We start from the raw sequence: 19,517 nt of genomic DNA on the forward strand, positions 1-19,517 counted from the left end.
TGGTTCTCCACTTAATTGTATCTAGACGAGTCTCATTATGATGAAGAAAGCTTCAAGGACCAACAAATGAGTTATGATATTTACAATAGTTGTATGATCTCACCTTATCATGAGGTAGAAGATGAACCCTGCAATTTTACTTCGAAAACTATGTGTGATGATGATCATTTCATTGATGGAGATGCTGATTTGGTTTATGATACTTGTGGTGAATTTGAAATGGAGTTGTCTTCAATACATATCGAAGGCTACTATAGTCCAACCAATGTTTTCACACCAAGTTGGTTTGATATGGCATTTGTTAATCTGTTGTTTGGTGATTTTTTTCTTCATCCATGCTACAGTTATTATTGGCTGCCCTGCTTGGTCTATCAAGACACCTTCAGAGTTGGTTCAACCTCTAGAAGTTAGCGAGTTACAAGTTGATTCATGGAGATATCTCATCTTGAGGCACGCACCTTATGAGATGGTTACCCTTCCAGTACAGGAGTGCAATGACATCAACATTATTGTTTGTATTACTGATCCGGTTTATGACAACCATACATGGTGGACTTACAAGTCAAATTTCATGCAATTTTGCAGTTTTGGTTGAGAGATTTGTTTGTTCAAATAGTTGATCCAGGATGATAGGTTGTTAGACATCCATTACTCCTTCCAGGGTTGTATTGATAGGATGGTTTGGGATCCATATGTTGACCGAATGTATGCGTGGCATTTTGAGGATTTTGTTGTAGTACAACACAGTTTGAGATTTGATGTAGTTATGATCAGAGTCGTGCAACCTACAAATGTAGTGGTACTTCACTGATTGACATGGGATCCAGGGATCTGGTTGATGAATCAGTTGCATTTAGACACTTTGCTTCACAGTGTAGTAGGATGTGTTTTCAGATTGGGCTATAGAGCTACCTATAGATTTGTATGAGATCTTGGTACTGATTGCTTGATACAAGCAATCTCAAGGAGGGAGGATTGTAATGTCCCTTTCTGGGGACATTGGAAAATTACCAGCCCAACTTATAAAATAATTAAAAGTGACTTTGGAGTTAAATTAAAACTATTTAAAAAGTCATTTTAATTAAAAGGGGGAAAAGGTGACAAAGGGGCAATAAGATGAAAGATAGAATGGGAATTTGAAGAGTCACTATTGAGTATTAAAAGAGGAAGTCTCATTCATTTTTGGGCATACTTGGTTTACGATTTAGACTTCGTTTTCTCTCTTGGAGAGTTATTTTGAAAGCTTTACCTTTCGTCCAGCCTGAGGATGGAAACCCTTGTGCCATTAGACAGTGGACACAACCCCATTGTTCGTGGAGACGTCACACTAGGTGTCTCACTTGTACTTACACTTTCTTATATTTCCAATCTGTCTATATTTATGATTGGACTTGATGGTTATTGTATTGCTGATGTTTATTGAAATAACATATTTTGAAGCATTTTAATGAAAATCTACTAATTTATATTGTTGGTTTACATTACATCATTACCTATTTATGTTCTAAATTTTTTTTTGAGATAAAACTGGGTGAATATCCAGGTGGGGTATTACAACATTTCCTAGCTGCTATGAATTAATGTTTAACATTTTTAATCTTTTCCTCACAGCATAACACAATATTATTTGTTATTTCTTCTTTGCCCACACAATACTATTTTTCAGATTTATCAAATCAATATTGCCTTCGGGTTGTTGCCTTAAGCTGAATATCTAAACAAGCTTAATCTCCCAAAGAGGGTTTCACCCAAATGAATAACCAAGACTTGAATCAAATAAGTTTCCACATCCTCCTTTTAAAACCCCTTGTAAAACATTTCGGGAATGTTAATTAGAAACACATCTTTCAAATAATTATTCTTTGTAAAGTTAATAAAAATAAAATATTTAAGTTAAAACACGATTAATTACATACAAGTTGTCTGGAAAACAATAATTTAGACAATTTAATTCAATTAATTCAATTATTTTCTCTCTAAACACTTGGAGGAAAATGAAGACATTGTAGTCTTCCCTTCCCGAAGATTGCTTGTTATGAAGTAAGTTGAACTTGTATGCCAATACCAAGATCTCAAATGAACCTGTACAGTGCTCCACCACATCTTCACTGCACCATTCTGAGCTAACTTAACCCTGCAAATTTTTTATTCCTTGTACCATTGTGAAGCAATCTACTGATTATATTAATTCTTGGATCCCAAAGCCAAATTGGGAGTTTTCCGTTACCAATACATTTTGGCTTCTGCTGTGTTGCTCTGATAAAAACTGGAATACTGTGTCAAGACTGCTTTTTCCATATAGCCCAACATAATAACCATATTGTGAAATAAAACACCTTATACAAAATGCTATATGAAATATCTTATCTATACCACTCTTATGCATCATTAGAAAAATGGACAAATTATTTGCAACTGGGCTGAAAACAAAAGGACGAGCATGCCTCACAATGCCACCAATGTGAAGTTCACTTTCTTGATCCATTTTGACTTTCATTCTTGGGAGTCGAGACAATCACCTAGATCCCATATTCTGCTATTCTCATCTTTTGTGTTTTGAATCAGGTGTCTTATAAATTAGATTATCAAAAAGATAATTTATATCAATAATAGAAGATTTATCTTCATGCAAAATTTGTTTATCATGCCCAATGAAATTGCTGTCTTATGAGATTTTTTCCCAACTGCTATCATTACACTGTGAATCTCAATAATACTGGGGTTGCTAAAATCATTTAGCAATTTTTCACAACTCCCACATCCTTCTTGTTGTCTACAAGGATAGCTTGGCTCCAAATGACAGTCTTTATGTAGCTTGTGAATTCCTTAGAACATTTCTTTGACCTCCATATTCCTTGTATCACAATCTTGTTCCTTCAATGTGGCTGCAACAAGTGACTGATTTTTTGCTTTGTAGAATGAGTAGTGAACTTAACCAAACCTAAGGTTTAGCTCATCGACTTTTTTTACTTTTTCTGCGAATGCCCTGAAAATCTGTTCTTTAAACTTAATGGCACAATCTCTGACTGAAAGCAAATGCAAGTAATCTGACTTTATTATTGCTAAAGCACCTTTCATTGTTTGTAGATTTGATGAAAGTGGCTCCAGCGTTTAATCTTTTTTTTTTGGAATTTGAGCCTTCCAAAGGAGTTCAATGAATTGGCATGTGCTATCAAAGCATGTTAAGGTCTGCACAACATTTTCTTCTGTGATCAACAATGGGTTTTACAAACTTTGTAATTCAGAAAGCCTTCGACAAAATCAGTCAAGGGAGTTTGGCCCTCCAGACAATTTTTTTGAATTTTCTTCATTTGTATTTCCAAAGTTAGCTACCTCCCTAAATGTATTCTTGCAATTATTTTGAATAGATGGCAAGGTGATGCTATATTCCATCTTTAAATCATCAAAAACATCCAGTCCTTTGTTTCAGTTATCAATAGTTGCTGATTTAGCAAAACTCTAAATCAGTATACCTTCAATCTCAGCACTGCCATGAAGATTCACATGCTTCATTTGTGGACACACTTGAGACATGAGCTTCATCCTCATTTGTAGAAGCAACAAAACCTTCAAGCTCTGATTCCTCTTTCTCTGTTTTCCCTGAAAATCTTCTGACTAGATTACATGAAAGCACTATGTCCAAACAAACAATCATCAAGATGCTCCATACCTCCAATTTCAGAACCATCATTATTATGAAATTGTTTTATCAATATATCCTGTTTTGAATTTTTTAGTAGGTTCAAAATTAGCATGCTCTTTTTCTGATACGTCTGGAAGGATAGGTTGACATTCTTTTTGTTTAGTAACAGTGCTCTCAAATTCTTCTTGTAAAAATAGTGAGTGTTACAAGGTAGTCCCATTGCTAAACAACCACAAAGTTTCTTGTATATCCAAAAATTGATGGGTATGAGGATATAGTCCAAGCTTTTGGGGTTGATTACCACAAAAAATTACCATGTTACAATGTCTGCAACTATTTTTGCATCAGTTGTTGCTAATCATGGTTGCCAAAATATTAAGACATAACCCTTTAAGTGTCATCACTTATGTTTAAAATGATTGCACCCTTGGATCAACCTCTATGATCATCCAAATCTATTTGGGCCATTCACTATTCACAGATTAAAGGATGTTACCAGTTGTACCTTTTGTCTACTTTCATTATTAAAGTTTCCTTTCCAGGTACTTTTGAATGGATCTGCCTGTGAAACTTATTCACACTTTTAGGGTCTGTTCAGTCATTCAAATAATTGTTCGTGTATTTGTTAAATTCTAGTATTCAGCTAACTACCAACCTGTTAACTTATAATGCTAGCTGTTGCAAAAATGTAGGTGGAGCCTAGATAAGAAAAAATTATTTAATGTCCAACAAATGACCATAGAGAAGGTTGAAGGGATTGCAAATACAGAACAAGGGGGAAGTCCACAACAGGAACACCAAAATGGTGCCCAAAAAAGAAAACAAACACAACAGAGAGACAATACCACCAAAAGGAGGGGAGGACTTAAGAAGAGAACCTATGAGCCCTCATAAAACATTTTGGTTATTTTGATCAATTGTGAAGAACTCCAAAATAGAAGGGTAGGCCATAGGGTAACCAAGGGCCGTGGACTGCTTCTGAATAATTTGAATGGAAGACCTTGCGGTAAAAGGGCCCTTGGGGGCATCACCGATCTGGACTGACAAGAGGAGGGTTCCGGTTTGCACTTGGTTCCATGCGTGAATGGAAGCAAAAAGGAGGTGATAAGTTGACAAGATTGCGAAGTCATGTGATGTTGAAGAGAATCGTCTTGTAGTCTAATGACCTACAAGAAGAGGGCTAGGCACCTCTAGGTGACGAACTTGAAAAAGGTGGAGAGAGAATGGACCTCCCTTAAAAGGTAGTAGAACCTCCCTTAAAAGATAGTAGAACCTCCCTTTGATCTCGTAATAGATAGGGCAATGGAAAATTAAGTGCTCCTCAGACTTTGCCTCCCCAAGGTTGCATAATTGACAAATACTGTTCCTTGTGTCCAACTAATGACTATCTCAATCTAGAGCTAGTAGGAGCCCACTATGAAAGAACCAAGGGAGAATTTGAGGGAATATGACTAATGGCAAGGTACGTAACAAGGGTAGACAATGAGCCCATCCTTTAATTCAAGAAAGTGCGTTGTGTTAAAAGCCATATTAGGGGGAAGACTACTAGGAGGATTGATCCAAGTGGTAATGATAAGTGCCTATAGATATCCATTCTAATACATTTGTTTAGCTCTTGCCTAGAGGGAAGGAGATGGTGAGGGGCACCTAGAAAGTACTGCAAATGGGAGGGATGATCTATCTTGATCTTGATTGACCCAAGAAGGGTTGAGGTCTCACAAACCAAACATGTGTGTGACCAAAGGGGCAAAAGCAATAATAGACTCAAAGGAGCAATAGTGACCTAGAGGAGAGAGTCATATTTCCCATTAGTCACCATATAATCCTTTGGCATATTAATTAAGACCAAGCCCAATGTCAATCTTTGCTTGATAGAAGTGAGGTGAGAATAGTTCATGCTTTTGTAACCATTTTTTATTTGCATTCATGAAATCACAAGGAATAGTTTGCAGTACGAAACAACTATAATCAAATATCATCAAGATTTGATGTCATTCATACATAACCTCGTAATTGCGAAACATAATGCCTAACTTAGATATCTAATGTTTATCATATTTGATCATTATATGAAAGATACCTTTCCCAAATTTGACATAAATTTCCAATTTTTTTTTTCTTCTAATTGTCTATTTTGGAAATTTATTGTTAGAATAAAGAATACATAACAACTACATTTATTGAAGAAATAATACATAATATATATGGCATATATTGAATTCAAACAATGTTATATAAATGTCACTAACCTTATTTTTGTTGGTTTTTATATGCTTCAGTGGAAATGAATTTTCAACCATCTCCTTTCCTAAAGAGTTGCGATGTCTTTCCTGTGACCCTTTTGGCTAGTGCTCTTTAGATAATGGAGGATGCAATAAGAACATCCAAAGTTTATTTGTGACGCCTGCTATATCACAATGAGAAGTGTTGTGTTGGGGGTTTTTGGGAAAAAAAAATGGTGAATGAGTGATCAAAGGGCCACACCTTCCTTACCAACTCGTACACAAAGACATAACTTAGGGACAAAGAGAGAACAAAAATGCTTCACAAAGCATATATTCATAATACTTTGAACAATTCTTGCTTCCAAATCCCATCAAATGCTATAGAATGCTTACAACTTCTTGAGGATGAGATCCCTTTTCAAAGAGATTACAAATGTTCAAATGACTTGTTTTATATGGGCACTTATCACCCAAAAGATTACAAACACAACTAGTGTGTGATAAAGTTTTGGAGAGAGAATAGGAATAACTACCCTGCTACAAATATTAAATGCATAATGTAACTCAAAAACGTCTAAATCAAATTATTAAATAAAGAACTTTCTCCCATCTTCTAAAATGCCATGTAATATAATCCTATGTTCTTTATTAAATAATAAGTTACAAAAAATAACTTTATAATAACTAACTTATGCCAACTAAGGTTAAGTAAGCTTCATGTGTGAATAATATTTAATTATAATTCCTTTAAACTTAGCCGCCAATATCACTTTATAATAAAAACATTTAATGCACTAGACATTGCATTATAATAAACTTTTAACATTATTATTAATTAACTAGAACTAAATTAAACATCAAATAATCATGGAAGTAGCCTATTAAATTCCTCCAATAGGTCAACTTTGAATCCAAATATCCCTTGCCAAGGCTAGACATTTGAAGTGCCTTGCCAAGAATAGCAACTTGGCGCAATTGACTTACTATAAAGTATAAATCATAAGTCCCTCAAACCTAGCCAATTGATAAATGAGTCGATCACTATTGGTACCATGAGTTTGAGTGCTCTTGCCAAATACAACTCCTCAATAATGACTTACTATAAATAGTAAGCCTTTGAATAATTGCTCTAGTCAACAATATTGAACCTCAATATTGCCACCAAGTCGTTCAAGCGGCTTGCTAAAGATATAAATCCTTACACTTACTATAAATATAAGTGTGCCAATTTGATCCAAATGAAGAGCAAACTTGAACACCCTTGACCTTTGGAGTGGGAATTGGCCTTTGGATCTTCCAACTAAGACCTAACCAATTGACTTAGCCTACAAGGGCCATTGATAGGCTAATCTGAACCACCAACCATGGTGAGCTAAAATGGAGACGTTACATAACACCGTTTTTAGTTATAATGACCACCATTCAAACCTGACCACAATGGTCAGGGGTATGTTTGTAATTTCCCCTTTTTTGGGACATAAGAGAATTAATAAGCCAACCCAAATATATATTAAAATGGACTTATGAAGGACTTAATGCAGAATTATTAAAGTCAATTTAATAAATTTTAAGAGGGTCAATAAGAGACAAATTGGCAAGAAGACAAGGAGACAGGGAAGGAAAGTTGAAGAGTCATTGCTTGGGCACTAAAAGATGAAGTCTTTTCCTTTCAGCTATGCTTGGATATGTGATTTGGTTTCAGATATCTCTTGGTGAGACTTGGGAAGCTTCTACTTCTATTCAGGATTTTGAGGACAGGAACCTTTAGGTTCTACTTGCTAAATCAGACGCAAACCTAGTTCAACCTAAGGTGCATTTGAGACAGAGTTCGCACAATGCATACATATTCTTTCTTAGTATTTCCAATCTGACTGTAATAGTGTATTTAAGATTGGTTTTGGTGTTATGAAGTTATTGTATTGCTGGTTTATAATACAATAACTATTCTTGAGAAATTTAATATGAGCATTTATTGGCTGTTCTGCTGGATTTAATTGCATATATTATTTGTTGCATTCTGTAAATTATTTGGAAGTTTTTGGGAGAGAATATCTAGGTGGGATATTATAGTGGTATCAAAGCTGTTTTTATTTGCTAGCTTGTGAGTTTACAAAAGTGTAGAAATAATATTTACAAACCAAGTTGATTTGGAAACAAAGTTTTTTACCAGATGATTTTAATGGGTGGATTTATATGAGTTCTTTGAGAAATATTGCATTATTTTGCGTGTTGTCGTAAACAAAGTTATGGTGTTGACGGAAGGACTTTGCCATGGTTTAAAATTTCTTTGAGCTTTGTAATCAAGTCTGAGATTCTTCTGACAACAATTTATATAATTATGGCTAATGAAGGAAGAGTAATATTTCCACTGCACTTTTTTTCATCAGGAGTAAAAATATATATGATTTGAATATTATATTCCATAATATTGTGTGGACTGATTTAATATTTGGTATATAACAATCTGAGACATATTCACCAGAAAGTAAATAAAGAAGAGGAAATTATTCTCAAAAAATTACAAGGGAGAAATATTCTATTCTGGGCACACAATAATAATTTTCTAAATGAACTAGGATTGAGCTACTAGAAAAGATTAAGAAAAAGCTAATTCAGAAACAAAAAGTAATGCCTATAGGTATTAGTGTTGTCAAGATTCGTAGGAAATCCATGACAGCTTGGAATCCAATAGGGAGTTGTTGGAAGCTGAAGTAGAGATTTTTCTATCCCAACACAAACCATTTGGAGGCATTTTGCAATCGGCAAGTCTCATATGCGTTGTTTGAAGGTTGCACAGACAACGCATGTTGTAGTATCAACATTACGGCAAATATGTTTTGAAGTCTAATATTTAGAGAGTTTGAATAGAGTGGAGGAGTTGGTGTTTAACATAGACAACAAGACTCCAGCTGGAAAATATGGTGGTGAACTCCAACTAGCAGCTGTGACAAGAAGATTGAGAAGTTACAAGCTGCTTTAGACCCAAACTCTTCATATTCCAAGGTTTGGAATAATCCCAATAAATCTACTTTGTGTAAACAAAAGAATTTATTATTGTTTCTTAGAAATATTGCAGATTTGTAGAGAATCAACTTCTAGGCATTAGCGGGTTTTTCTTTATTTACAATTGATTTATTAAGTTTGGTTTCAATGGAGGCTAGCAAATATTTCGTCAAGCTTTCTAAAAATAATTGGAGATAAATAAACATACCGAAAGCATATGAATGTTGATATTGCATCTGAGATATTGAAGCTGAATTTTTTTCAAAAAATAAATAAAAAGTGGCTAGACAGGGAAGTTTATATTGTTAGATGAGCTTACATTCTAGTGTGAAATAATATTATTGAAGGTTAAGAGTCGAATGTCCGTTACAATTTCAATAAATATCGTTTCCAAAAAGGGGATGATTACAAATGTGTAGTGCTTCTGCTAAAGCTACAATATATTGTGAGTTTGGGACTCAACCAGACATTACCAAAGTTTTCAAGCAATGTGGATGGTTGTAGTGTGTTGAACATGGTGGTAATAAACAGTTAACTTGAGTCTTAGGCATTTGGTGAAATTATAGAGATGTAGAAGAATGAGCAAGGGGAATTGACACTAAATCAACATTAGATAATCACTGCTGATTCCATTATTGAAGTGCTACGAGGCTTCTGAAATTGGTATAAGACACTGCAACTGTGAATAACCATTCATCAACACCATAGAGCCTACTACAAAAGTGATTGGGGTTGTGTGAAGGAGTTATGGACAAACGAGAGAGGAGATACCGAAGAAGTTTGGGAGCAACATGACCATGACATTCACAATTCTATAACTTGAGTTAGCAAGACTTGAACATTGGAGTAGATAGAGAAACAAGCAACGTTTCGGGTTGAAAGAGTGGCACATGAATACAAAGGGATTGGGCACGTGAAAAACACACGGGACCCAAGCTATCACTGTGATGAATTGACAACAAAGAGTTTGGGAGATTGTGGGATTGTGGTAACTTGCCTACAAGTTGACATTATTGGGTGCTTAAGGGCATTACGTGAGCTCTGGGAATTGCCATATAGATTGGAAGTTTGTAGATATGTTAGAAATTGCCAAAGCATTTTGGAAAGATAGTAGACCTATGCGTAGCATTTAGTAGAAGATAGCGTTGAGAATTAGAGATATGTATGATGCTAGAGAATAAAGACATCTACAATAGCTGCTCAAACTTACAACAAGTTATCTAAAGGACATGGGGGTTATAGGAAAAATCTGGAACTACCACCTTGCATATGATGAACCTATATTATTCTTGGAAATCAATATGCAAGTTGTAGCTGACATTTGTTAATGTAATATGTGCTCTAGGCGCTCCAACATTGTTTCTCTTAAAGGAAATAATTAACAAACAAACGACAACAATCAGTACTTGCAAGTATCCAACACTTAGCACTATAGTAACACAAGGACATGTCCCTTCCCTTTCCCCTGCCGCATCCAAGACGGGGACATACCTGGGATGGCGGGACGACGTTCTGTATCCCTAGTGGTGCCACCATTTTGTGGTTGTCTCACTGGGAATGAGGGACATCCCCCCGTCTCTTGTGGGGACAAGGGATAGGGAAACATCCCTCAACACCTCTGGGGAACAGAGGAACGTCACCCATTTGGGGAGAGTTGAAAAGTGTAAAGTAAAAAAATTTAAAGGTTTAATAATTTTTTTTAATGTTTGTTAGCCCTAGGGTATGTGGGGCCCATTTAGAGGTTGAAATTCCATAAAACCTCTATGTTTTCTCATTTCTATTTATTAATGGTTCTTCATTTTTTGCAACAATAGAAAGAAGAAGAGCAAAGAGCTCATAAAAGGGTGCATGTTTGAGTGAAGAGAGTGATTGGAAGGCAAAGAGGAGTGACAAAGAGCAAGAAGAAGAGAAGGAAGATTTTTCAACTTGTTCAAGAGATTTTTCAAGCAAAAGGTAGTGTTTTTCATGGTTTTTAAATTTTATTTTCTAATTTTTCAAGTCAATTTCATTGTTTTTTGTTTCAAGTTTCTAGTTCTTAGTTGAATTTCATTTTTAGATTTTTAGTAGATGCTTATTGTTTCATTTCCAAATTTTTGTTGCTTACATTTTAATTAAAAGAATTGTGATTTTGAAGAAGGGCAAAGGCCGAAAGCATTTTTTTTTTTTGTTCATTTTGTGAAATGGAGTGTGAAAATGAGCTCCCAAGGTCACAACTCAAGTGGGTCAAATCGCAGTCCTGGTGAGATGGAATTGGAGGCCCATTCTCATAGCAGCCAACATGATGAAGAGAATGAGGAAATTGAGTCTCAATCAATAGATAATTGGCCACTTGGTCCACCTACTACAAATTGCCGCCCTGCTCTTTTGGCAAAGTGGGCTAGGGGTAGTTATGATCATAAATCTCCTCAGACAGTTTGCAACAAGGATAACTTCACGAACAACATCAGGTGGAGGTACAAGGAAGTGGAAATGCAAGATTTGTGGGACATAATGGTTTGGTAGCATCCCTAAAGTGAATGCACACTTCCTCTTTTGGACAGGAAAAAGGTGTGGGTGCATGTACGTTCTTGATGAAATCAAAAAAATTGCATTACATTATTTAGTTCACCAACCTTTGTGGTATTCTAGATGACTTGGGAGTTGGGGTACCTACAACCTTAATTGGTAGGCAATAGATTTAGAGTCTTCAATAGGTTTATGAGCAAGTACAACCACATTTTGCTACTTGCAGACCGCAGAGTAGAGAGCTACATCATTTAGAGGGGCAGCATCGGGTCCTACATCCAGTGCTATGGCTGAAGCACAATCGAGCAAGGGGAAAAGAAATTTGTCATCTGAAAGTAACCCATAGCTGATTTATTAAATGCCCACATGAGAGACGAGATAGAGGATGCTATTGGTACATTTCTTTTGTCTAATGACATACCTCTTCATGTGACACAATTTCCTTACTACAAGGAGATAATGCAATTGATGGCAAGGGGAGGGCTATCATTTGTGCCACATGGTGAGCACAAAGTGTGGACTACTATCTTGGATAAAGAGTATACCAAGATTGGTATACAAATGGAGAACATGAGGCCAATTTGGAGAAGATGGGTGCAACATCATCATGAATGATTGGACAGACAATGGGAACTGCCCACTCATCAATATCATAATTACATGCATAGAGGGGCCATTTTTTCTGAGGGCTATTGACTTCTCAAGGCATTGAAAGGATGTTGATTTTCAGTTTGACATCCTTCAAACAACTATTGAGGAGGTTGGGCAACAAAATGTGGTCCAAGCAGTGACAAATGCAACACCTATGTGTAAAGCTGTAGGGAAACTTGTTGAGGAAGCATACAAACATATCTGGTGGGATACATGTGTGCATGCCATGAACAATGCACTAAAGAACATGGGGAAGATTGCTTGGATTAAGGGAGTAGTGATTGATGCTAGAGATGTGCGTATGTTTATCTGCAATCACCGCACATAACATTTTTAGTAGCTTCGCAAAGGAGTTCTTGAAACCAATTGAGACCTGAAATGCATCCTACTTCATTCTTTTGGAGAAAATGATTGAATTGTAGGACCCATTGCAACTCATGGTTATGAGGATTGAGTGGAATAGATGGGATGGGTCTAGGACAGAGCAGGTGATGAGGGTGAAGGAGATGGTGAAGATTGATGTATTTTGGAGTGATGCAAAATACATTGTCTCTATCATTACTCCAGTTTTCTAGGTAATCAAATATGGGGATGTGGATGCAATTGACCTTGGAGAGGTGTACAAGTGCATTCATGCTATGCTTTGCCAGATGAGGGTAGTTGTACAAGAGAGGGACCCCAATTTAATATTTTACGCTGTGCACATTTGACCTATTATTCAGCATAGATGAGACAACCTCTACACTCCCTTACACATGGATGCTTATGCACTGAATTCGAAGTGGTACAAGCCTAGGCCTGGGAGAGTGACACCACTGAACGATGATGAGGTAATCCACTATCAATTTATCATGTTATCATGAATCTTTAATTTTTGAATTTTTTGATTTTAAAATTTGAATTTCAAGTGAAGGAAGGGTTCTTCCAATGCATTTATAGAATGTATCACTCTGAGACTGTTGGGAAGGTTCGCCTTGAGTGGACCAAATTTACTACTCTTAAGGGTTATAAATCTAGAGCAAAGGATGATATAAAACAATGGCACAAGAGGATCCAATTTTGTGGTGGAAATGTCATGGACCCAAATGAACAACTATAACACTGGCCATTTGTCTCCTATCTTAGGTTTGTTTTTCTTCAACTTTAGAACCTAAATTTTAATTATTAAATTTCAATTTCACTTTTAGTGATAAATTTCAATTTTCTGATTAGTCATTTGATTGCTATCTTAGGTATCCAGTTCTTCAACTTTTGAGAGGAACTTGTCTACTTATAGGTTCATCCACTCTCTTAAGAGGCACAAACTTACCTCTAAGAATGCACAAAAGTTAGTGGTTGTTCAATGTGTTTTGCATATCAATGATCGCAAGACGTGTGTACAAGGAGAGCCCTGTAACACGATGGTATGTAGAGCCAGAGGAGCCATCACAGGTTGATGACGATGAGGGTACTTTTGATGCAGTGTTGGTTGGCTTTCCTCTCAAGGCTCTTAGCCTTAGAGATTTTGAGATTTCAGACAATGAGTTTGTTAAGCTTGAGCTTGACATGGATGATTAGAGGCCTCTAGGCTCTATTGCATTTTGGTGGCCCTTGGGCCTTGACATTTTGATTGTGTACTTGTTTTTATCTTGAGACTTGGATATATGAACCATTGAACATTGTGATCATATCATGCTTAATGCAATTATGATATATTTGTATGATGACATTGATGAGACAGTGATACTCATACTTTTGATAAATTGATATCTACGACCTTTGAATTTGAATCTTCAATCTTGGATTATTTAATTTATTCAATAGAAGTTAGAAGTTAGAACTTATATCTCTTTTATTGTTCAATGTTCAATGCAATGTAAAACTAAACTAACATTAGCGGTCATGATGAATTTATACTTAATATTATCATTTTATTTCTTATATTTTTATACATCTTTTCATAATTAGCACTTTAAGTACCATATGTAAGTATATACTATATACCCTCCCATCCCATGTCGTCGTCCCCCCCACCATCCCCAAATTGGGGCTTCTTTGTCCCTTGTCCTAGAAACTTGTCCCCCCGTCTCCCTATCCCCTAGGGTGGTGTAACTATCCTTAGCGCAAACAAAATATTAACTCAGAACACATTGAAAACGACCTGTTTGAGAAAAAAGCTTGAGGAGAAAACAACATTAGAAATCATAGAACAAAGGGCTTTAAACTTAATCACATTTGTGACGACATTCGATTTGAAGCATAATGAAAAAATGGAAGGACTGAAAGTTCAAATGTTCTCAAAAGAATTTGATGAGACTTTTAACCATGAGTAGCTAAGGGATTTACAGCACAAAAAGGCAACGGGGAACAATTTGTACATCATGGGATGACAATTGGAATCTATGCAATGTATTGAGGGTGTCCTTACACAATTGGAAGAGTTGGAGTCTTGTTTATCTAAAGTCGATCAGACTGATTGGAGATTCTTAAACTGGGCTGTATAGGCTTCATTTGTTGCCTTAGTACATTATCGGTTAATGGAGCATCTGATCGTAGGAGTAAGACTAGCGATTGTCTTTTGCCTCAGCGAAACTAATATAATTACAGCACTGGTTACACCCTACAATGACAACATATTAAAAGGGGTTCTACTTTTGATTGTTGACAGCCTACGTGGGCTTCACTATGCCAAGGGCCTTACTTTTGGTAAGAAGGTGAAGATCTTAGAACTCATGGCAAAAACCAGATTTTTTATTCCCATGTTGGATCTTGGCTGTGAAAAGATTATTAAACAATTGTTTTAATGTTTCTTAAGACAATTTAGGAAACATCATCCAAACATGCTGAGATCTTGCATAGAAAGATCATGTCTTTAATTCTAGATGAGGATGATGATGTATGTAAGCAATTAAAATCAGATTTGTTGGCTATATGGAGAAGGGAGAATAAAATTTTACCTTTAGCTTACAAGCTCTTGCAGGAATTGGTTGAGCATAAGCTTGACAGGTTCAAGGAATTTATGACTAAGCATGAACTAAGATCAGTAGGCCTATAGGTTGCAGGATTTTCGAATTTGAGATGGAATCAAATGAGGAAAGACCAGCTTTGTTTCAATTGCAAGTGAGCTTGGTCTCTTGACCACTTCTGTGTAAAGAACAAGGAAAAGGAGTCAACTTAAAAAGTGCAAATCAGCATTGAGGAAGTTGAGTATTCTATAGTCCAGTTTTAGCATAGTGAAACCCATGAGATGCAACCAGCTATGGATGATAGTAAGGATTATGCTAGTATATGATTTGGTGATATGGAAGTGGTTATTAACAAGCCTTTTCATGAGAATGTATATCGTCAAGATATTTCCAAAGATGAAATTGATTCCCTCCATGAGGATGAACTATTTGAAAACCATAATGTCATAGTTGATGAAACAATTCACTTTGGGATCGAGAATGATTCTGAAAATGATGCAGCTGAAATTAAAATTCTTCTGACCTAGGGGATGCCCAATCTATTATTCAAGAGCTAGCACAAGATGAAGTTAATATAGAGTCTGATTTAAAGGATCAACCAGAAATTCTACTTCTAGATGATGATTTTGGAGCATATAATCTGGAGGATAAGCTGAAAGTATTGGATGATATGGTCATTGCAGCCTTAGTGCATTTTGATAACACCCCTAAAAACATTGAAAGAACCTTGTGGGAAGTTAAAAAGTGTTGAAAAGGAGAAGGGGAAAATAAAGGGAATTAATACTTCTTACCTTTCGACTCTTAAGAGGGCATTGGAAGGAAAATAAATCAGTACTTGAAGTTGCTCAAAGATATAGATATGGCTATCAAACACGAAAAAGGTAGAGAAGGAGATATATGAGCTACGTCTTCAACTAAGTATGACACAATACTCATTACATGAAACTGAAATCAGATTTCTAGGACAGCCTCTCCCAAAGATGATGGTCATGAAACTAAGACCAAGGAGATCATACAAATTATAGAAGGCATTCATAACCTTGGTGAGAATGAAGGTGAACACAATATCTACACTTCACCTTATCTATTTGAGACACTCTATACGAAAAAGATCTAAAGGATCAGTAAGAAGTTAGCTACGAGAAAATTTTGATTTTTGCATTAGCGGTGATATACCTTCACTATGCTATGAGGTTAAAGAAGAACTGAGTGAAACTGAGTTCAGAATTTTCACTTGATGGTGAACTTTTTGTGGATGAAGGGGAAGATTTGATAGATAACTTTATGCTGATTCAGAAATTCTGGAGTTATCATTAATACATAATGAAAACTTCTACCATTCATTTAGAGACTTGTCACTGGGTCCTTATGAAATGGCAGTTGTTAATCCATTGGTTGGTGATTTTTTCTTCATACATGCTACTATTATCAGTGGCTTCCCTGACTTGTCCATTAGTACATCTTCAGATTTGGCTTGGCCTAAAGGGGTTAGTGAGTTGTAGGTAGATGCGTGGGACATTATCCTTTGTGATGTTTACCTTTCCAATTTAGTGGCACAGTGAGGACCTTGTGGACATTATAGTTGTTGATTTAGGTTATGACAACGACATTTGGAGACTTGATGAGTTGATTCACATGTATATTGGAGGTATTGTTGGCATGGGAAGAGTGTTATGCAGTTGGACGAACATAGGAAGACAATGGATTGATGGACCACCATTACTACTCCTACGATCGTGTTGATTAGATGGTATGGTATCCAGGAGTTGACAAGATGGGTGCCTTGTTTTATGTGGATTGAGTTGGGTTGCTTAACAGTTTGAGACAGAGCAGTTTGGTTCAGAGTAGCGCAACAGATAGAAGCAACAATGTCTCTTAGGTTGACTTGGGATCCAAGGATCTTACTGTTGGATGAATTGCACCTTTATTTTTTGGTTTCCTAGCATGAGACACCTTGCTTACATAGTTATTGACATAAGCCTTAGAGTGGCTTGCAGATGGATATGGGATCTTGGTATTGGTTTACAGACTCATTATTGCTTGAGGGCAAGTAATCTCAAGGAGGGAGGACTATAATGTCCCCTTTTCTGGGACAGTAAAGAATGAATAAGCCAACCCAAATATATATTAAAATTGACTTATGGAGGACTTAATGCAGAATTATTGAAGTCAATTTAATATTGTTTAAGAGGGTCAATAAGACACAAATTGGCAAGAAGACAAGGAGACAGGTAAGTGAAGTTGAGAGTCACTTCTTAGGCATTAAATGATAAAGTCTCATTCCTTTCAGTTATGCTTGGATTTGTGATTTGGTTTCAGATATCTCTTCATGAGATTTGGGAAGCTTTAACTTATATTCAGGATCATGAGGATGGAAAGCTTCAGGTTTTACTTGTTGAGTCGGACGCAAACCTGATTCAGCCCTGAGGTGGATTCGAGATGTAGGTTACACAGCACATACAAGCTATTTCTATTATTTCCAATCTGACTGTAATACTGTATTTAAGATTGGTTTTGTGGTTATTAAGTTATTGTATTACTGGTTTATAATGCAATAACTATTTCTGAGAAATTTTGTACGAGCATTTGCTGGGTTTAATTGCATATATTATTTATTGCATTCTGAATATTATTTGGGAAGTTTTTTGGGAGAGGATATCCGGTAGGATATTACAATGTCCGACTTGGGCAACCCACATAACAACCCAATGAGTGATCTTGGACTCAATCAGCAGCATCCATCTATGGTATTCTGAATGAACAGAACCGATAGATCAGTAAAACAGATCAACATTGTCCATATTTCATCATTCAAAATAACCAATTCTTTTTTTCGGAGGTTCCTGAGAATTATTATATTATATCAATAAACTTGGTAAATGTTTTTGTTAAATTAACTGTTAGTTTCTCCCATCAGAACTCTGTGTGGAAAAGGGGTTTCTTCATAAACAAGTGTTAAGTTCCAATGATGTTTGATGTAACTAGTTGTTAGATCTTATTTGTTTTGGAAGATAATTTTATCACTGAAAGATTCAATGCAAAATTGACAGGTTGAGGAGTTGAGGGAATCTTTGAAAAATCTTTCGCAAGACAATCAACACTTATCTACAAAATTGGTTGGAGTTCAAACTGGCTTCCAACAGCTTGAGATGGAAGCTAGAGTTCGTGCTCGAGTTGAGCAGGACGTTTCTGTGGCCACTAGAGGAGTTTCAAAGGTTTGCTTTCTTCTTGTTTTTATTTCCTTCCATGAAATTATATTTCATGCATGCCTTAATGTGCATACTGGTCTTTTGAAAGAGGGATACTCATGCATATTTATATTCTTTGAGGCTTTCTCTTGATTACTATTATCACTTTACAATTTACACAAATGGCATGACTATATCTTGACAATTTTATTACTGAAATTCTTAGTCAGGATGTGAAAATGCTGTTTTATATATGGAAACCTTTTAGTCACTTCCATCTTTGTTTTTGTAAATTACTGAATAATTAAATTTGGAAATGATTGTGTATAAAGATTGAAAAGCATCCAAATAGATGAGACTAATGTGCACTCTGGCCCATTGAGTCATCAGTGAAATAAAAAATTGGCAATGCTTTTTTCAGATCGCAGGAACTCTTTTAACATTTTCTAGTTATTGGCATTTCATTATTTTTGCAGCGATGGCTTGCCTGGGGTTCTTCTAAGGATCCAGTAGCTGAGGCAGTTGTAATTGCTGAGCAGTCGTGCATGCAGAAGGAGGCCGCTGCTGCAATAGTTGAGAAGCTGGTCTGTGAAAATGCAGAACTTATGGAAAAGGTACAGAAGGCCTTTATATTCTCTTAAATAGTACATATTGAAATTTAATAACAACTAGCTATCACTTGATTGTTGAAGCAATAACTATGTAAAGTAAACAAGAACAGAAACCTCTTCAGTCAACAAAACTAATAATGAACCATTATCTGGCATTAGCATACTAAGGCTCATGCTCATATTGACATGCCGCATGGCTGAATAAACCTCTCTAATTATTTCCAAGTGGTCATATTATTAGTGCCTTCTTCTCAACCAATAATGATGCATGATAGTTGACTACGTTTATACACCTTAAAACCCTAGGCATTGGCAGAGATAGACTTCTATGCTAGACATCATGCGATCAGATCTATTACAGTGCATTGGGTGGAAGGACATTATAGCTTCACGCAATGTAAAGGTTAAGCTTGTATCACAAAAAAAAAGATACAATCTGTTCTCAACTCAGACTTCTATCTGATTTTTCTTTTTTTCTTTTTGCAAATGATATGCTAGGATCCTTCTTCCTTCTTCTCTGAGGAGGGCATTCTTATCTTGACAGTGTTCCAATATTGCCAACAATTTGAATGTAATTACCCTATCGGAGGAATCCTGCAAACTAAAAAATATGGAGCTTCCTATAAATCACTGATTAGACTCTTACACTACTTTTTTTTCTTATATTCTTCACATATCATATTACCATATTATTTCCCTTACCTTGGACTTTTCTATTTAATACTTCATCCTAAGGATTAGATTTT

The 19,517-nt window shown here is 35.9% G+C and overlaps 1 protein-coding gene across 2 annotated transcripts in view; it reads left to right on the forward strand.

The window, feature by feature from the left end:
- The window catches only part of LOC149548194 (uncharacterized), a 140,146-nt gene that overhangs the window by 114,233 nt on the left and 6,396 nt on the right, over window positions 1–19,517 (forward strand). For both annotated transcript variants that reach the window (XM_089792238.1, XM_089792239.1), the window contains 2 exons: window positions 18,023–18,187; window positions 18,637–18,774. In XM_089792238.1, coding sequence (XP_089648364.1) covers window positions 18,023–18,187; window positions 18,637–18,774 — 303 coding nt within the window. The remainder of the gene's footprint in view (window positions 1–18,022; window positions 18,188–18,636; window positions 18,775–19,517) is intronic.

The sequence above is a fragment of the Cupressus sempervirens genome, chromosome 7, assembly GCF_028749045.1.
Source record: "Cupressus sempervirens isolate cs-2001-9-10 chromosome 7, ASM2874904v1, whole genome shotgun sequence".
NCBI classification, from domain to species: Eukaryota; Viridiplantae; Streptophyta; class Pinopsida; order Cupressales; family Cupressaceae; genus Cupressus; species Cupressus sempervirens.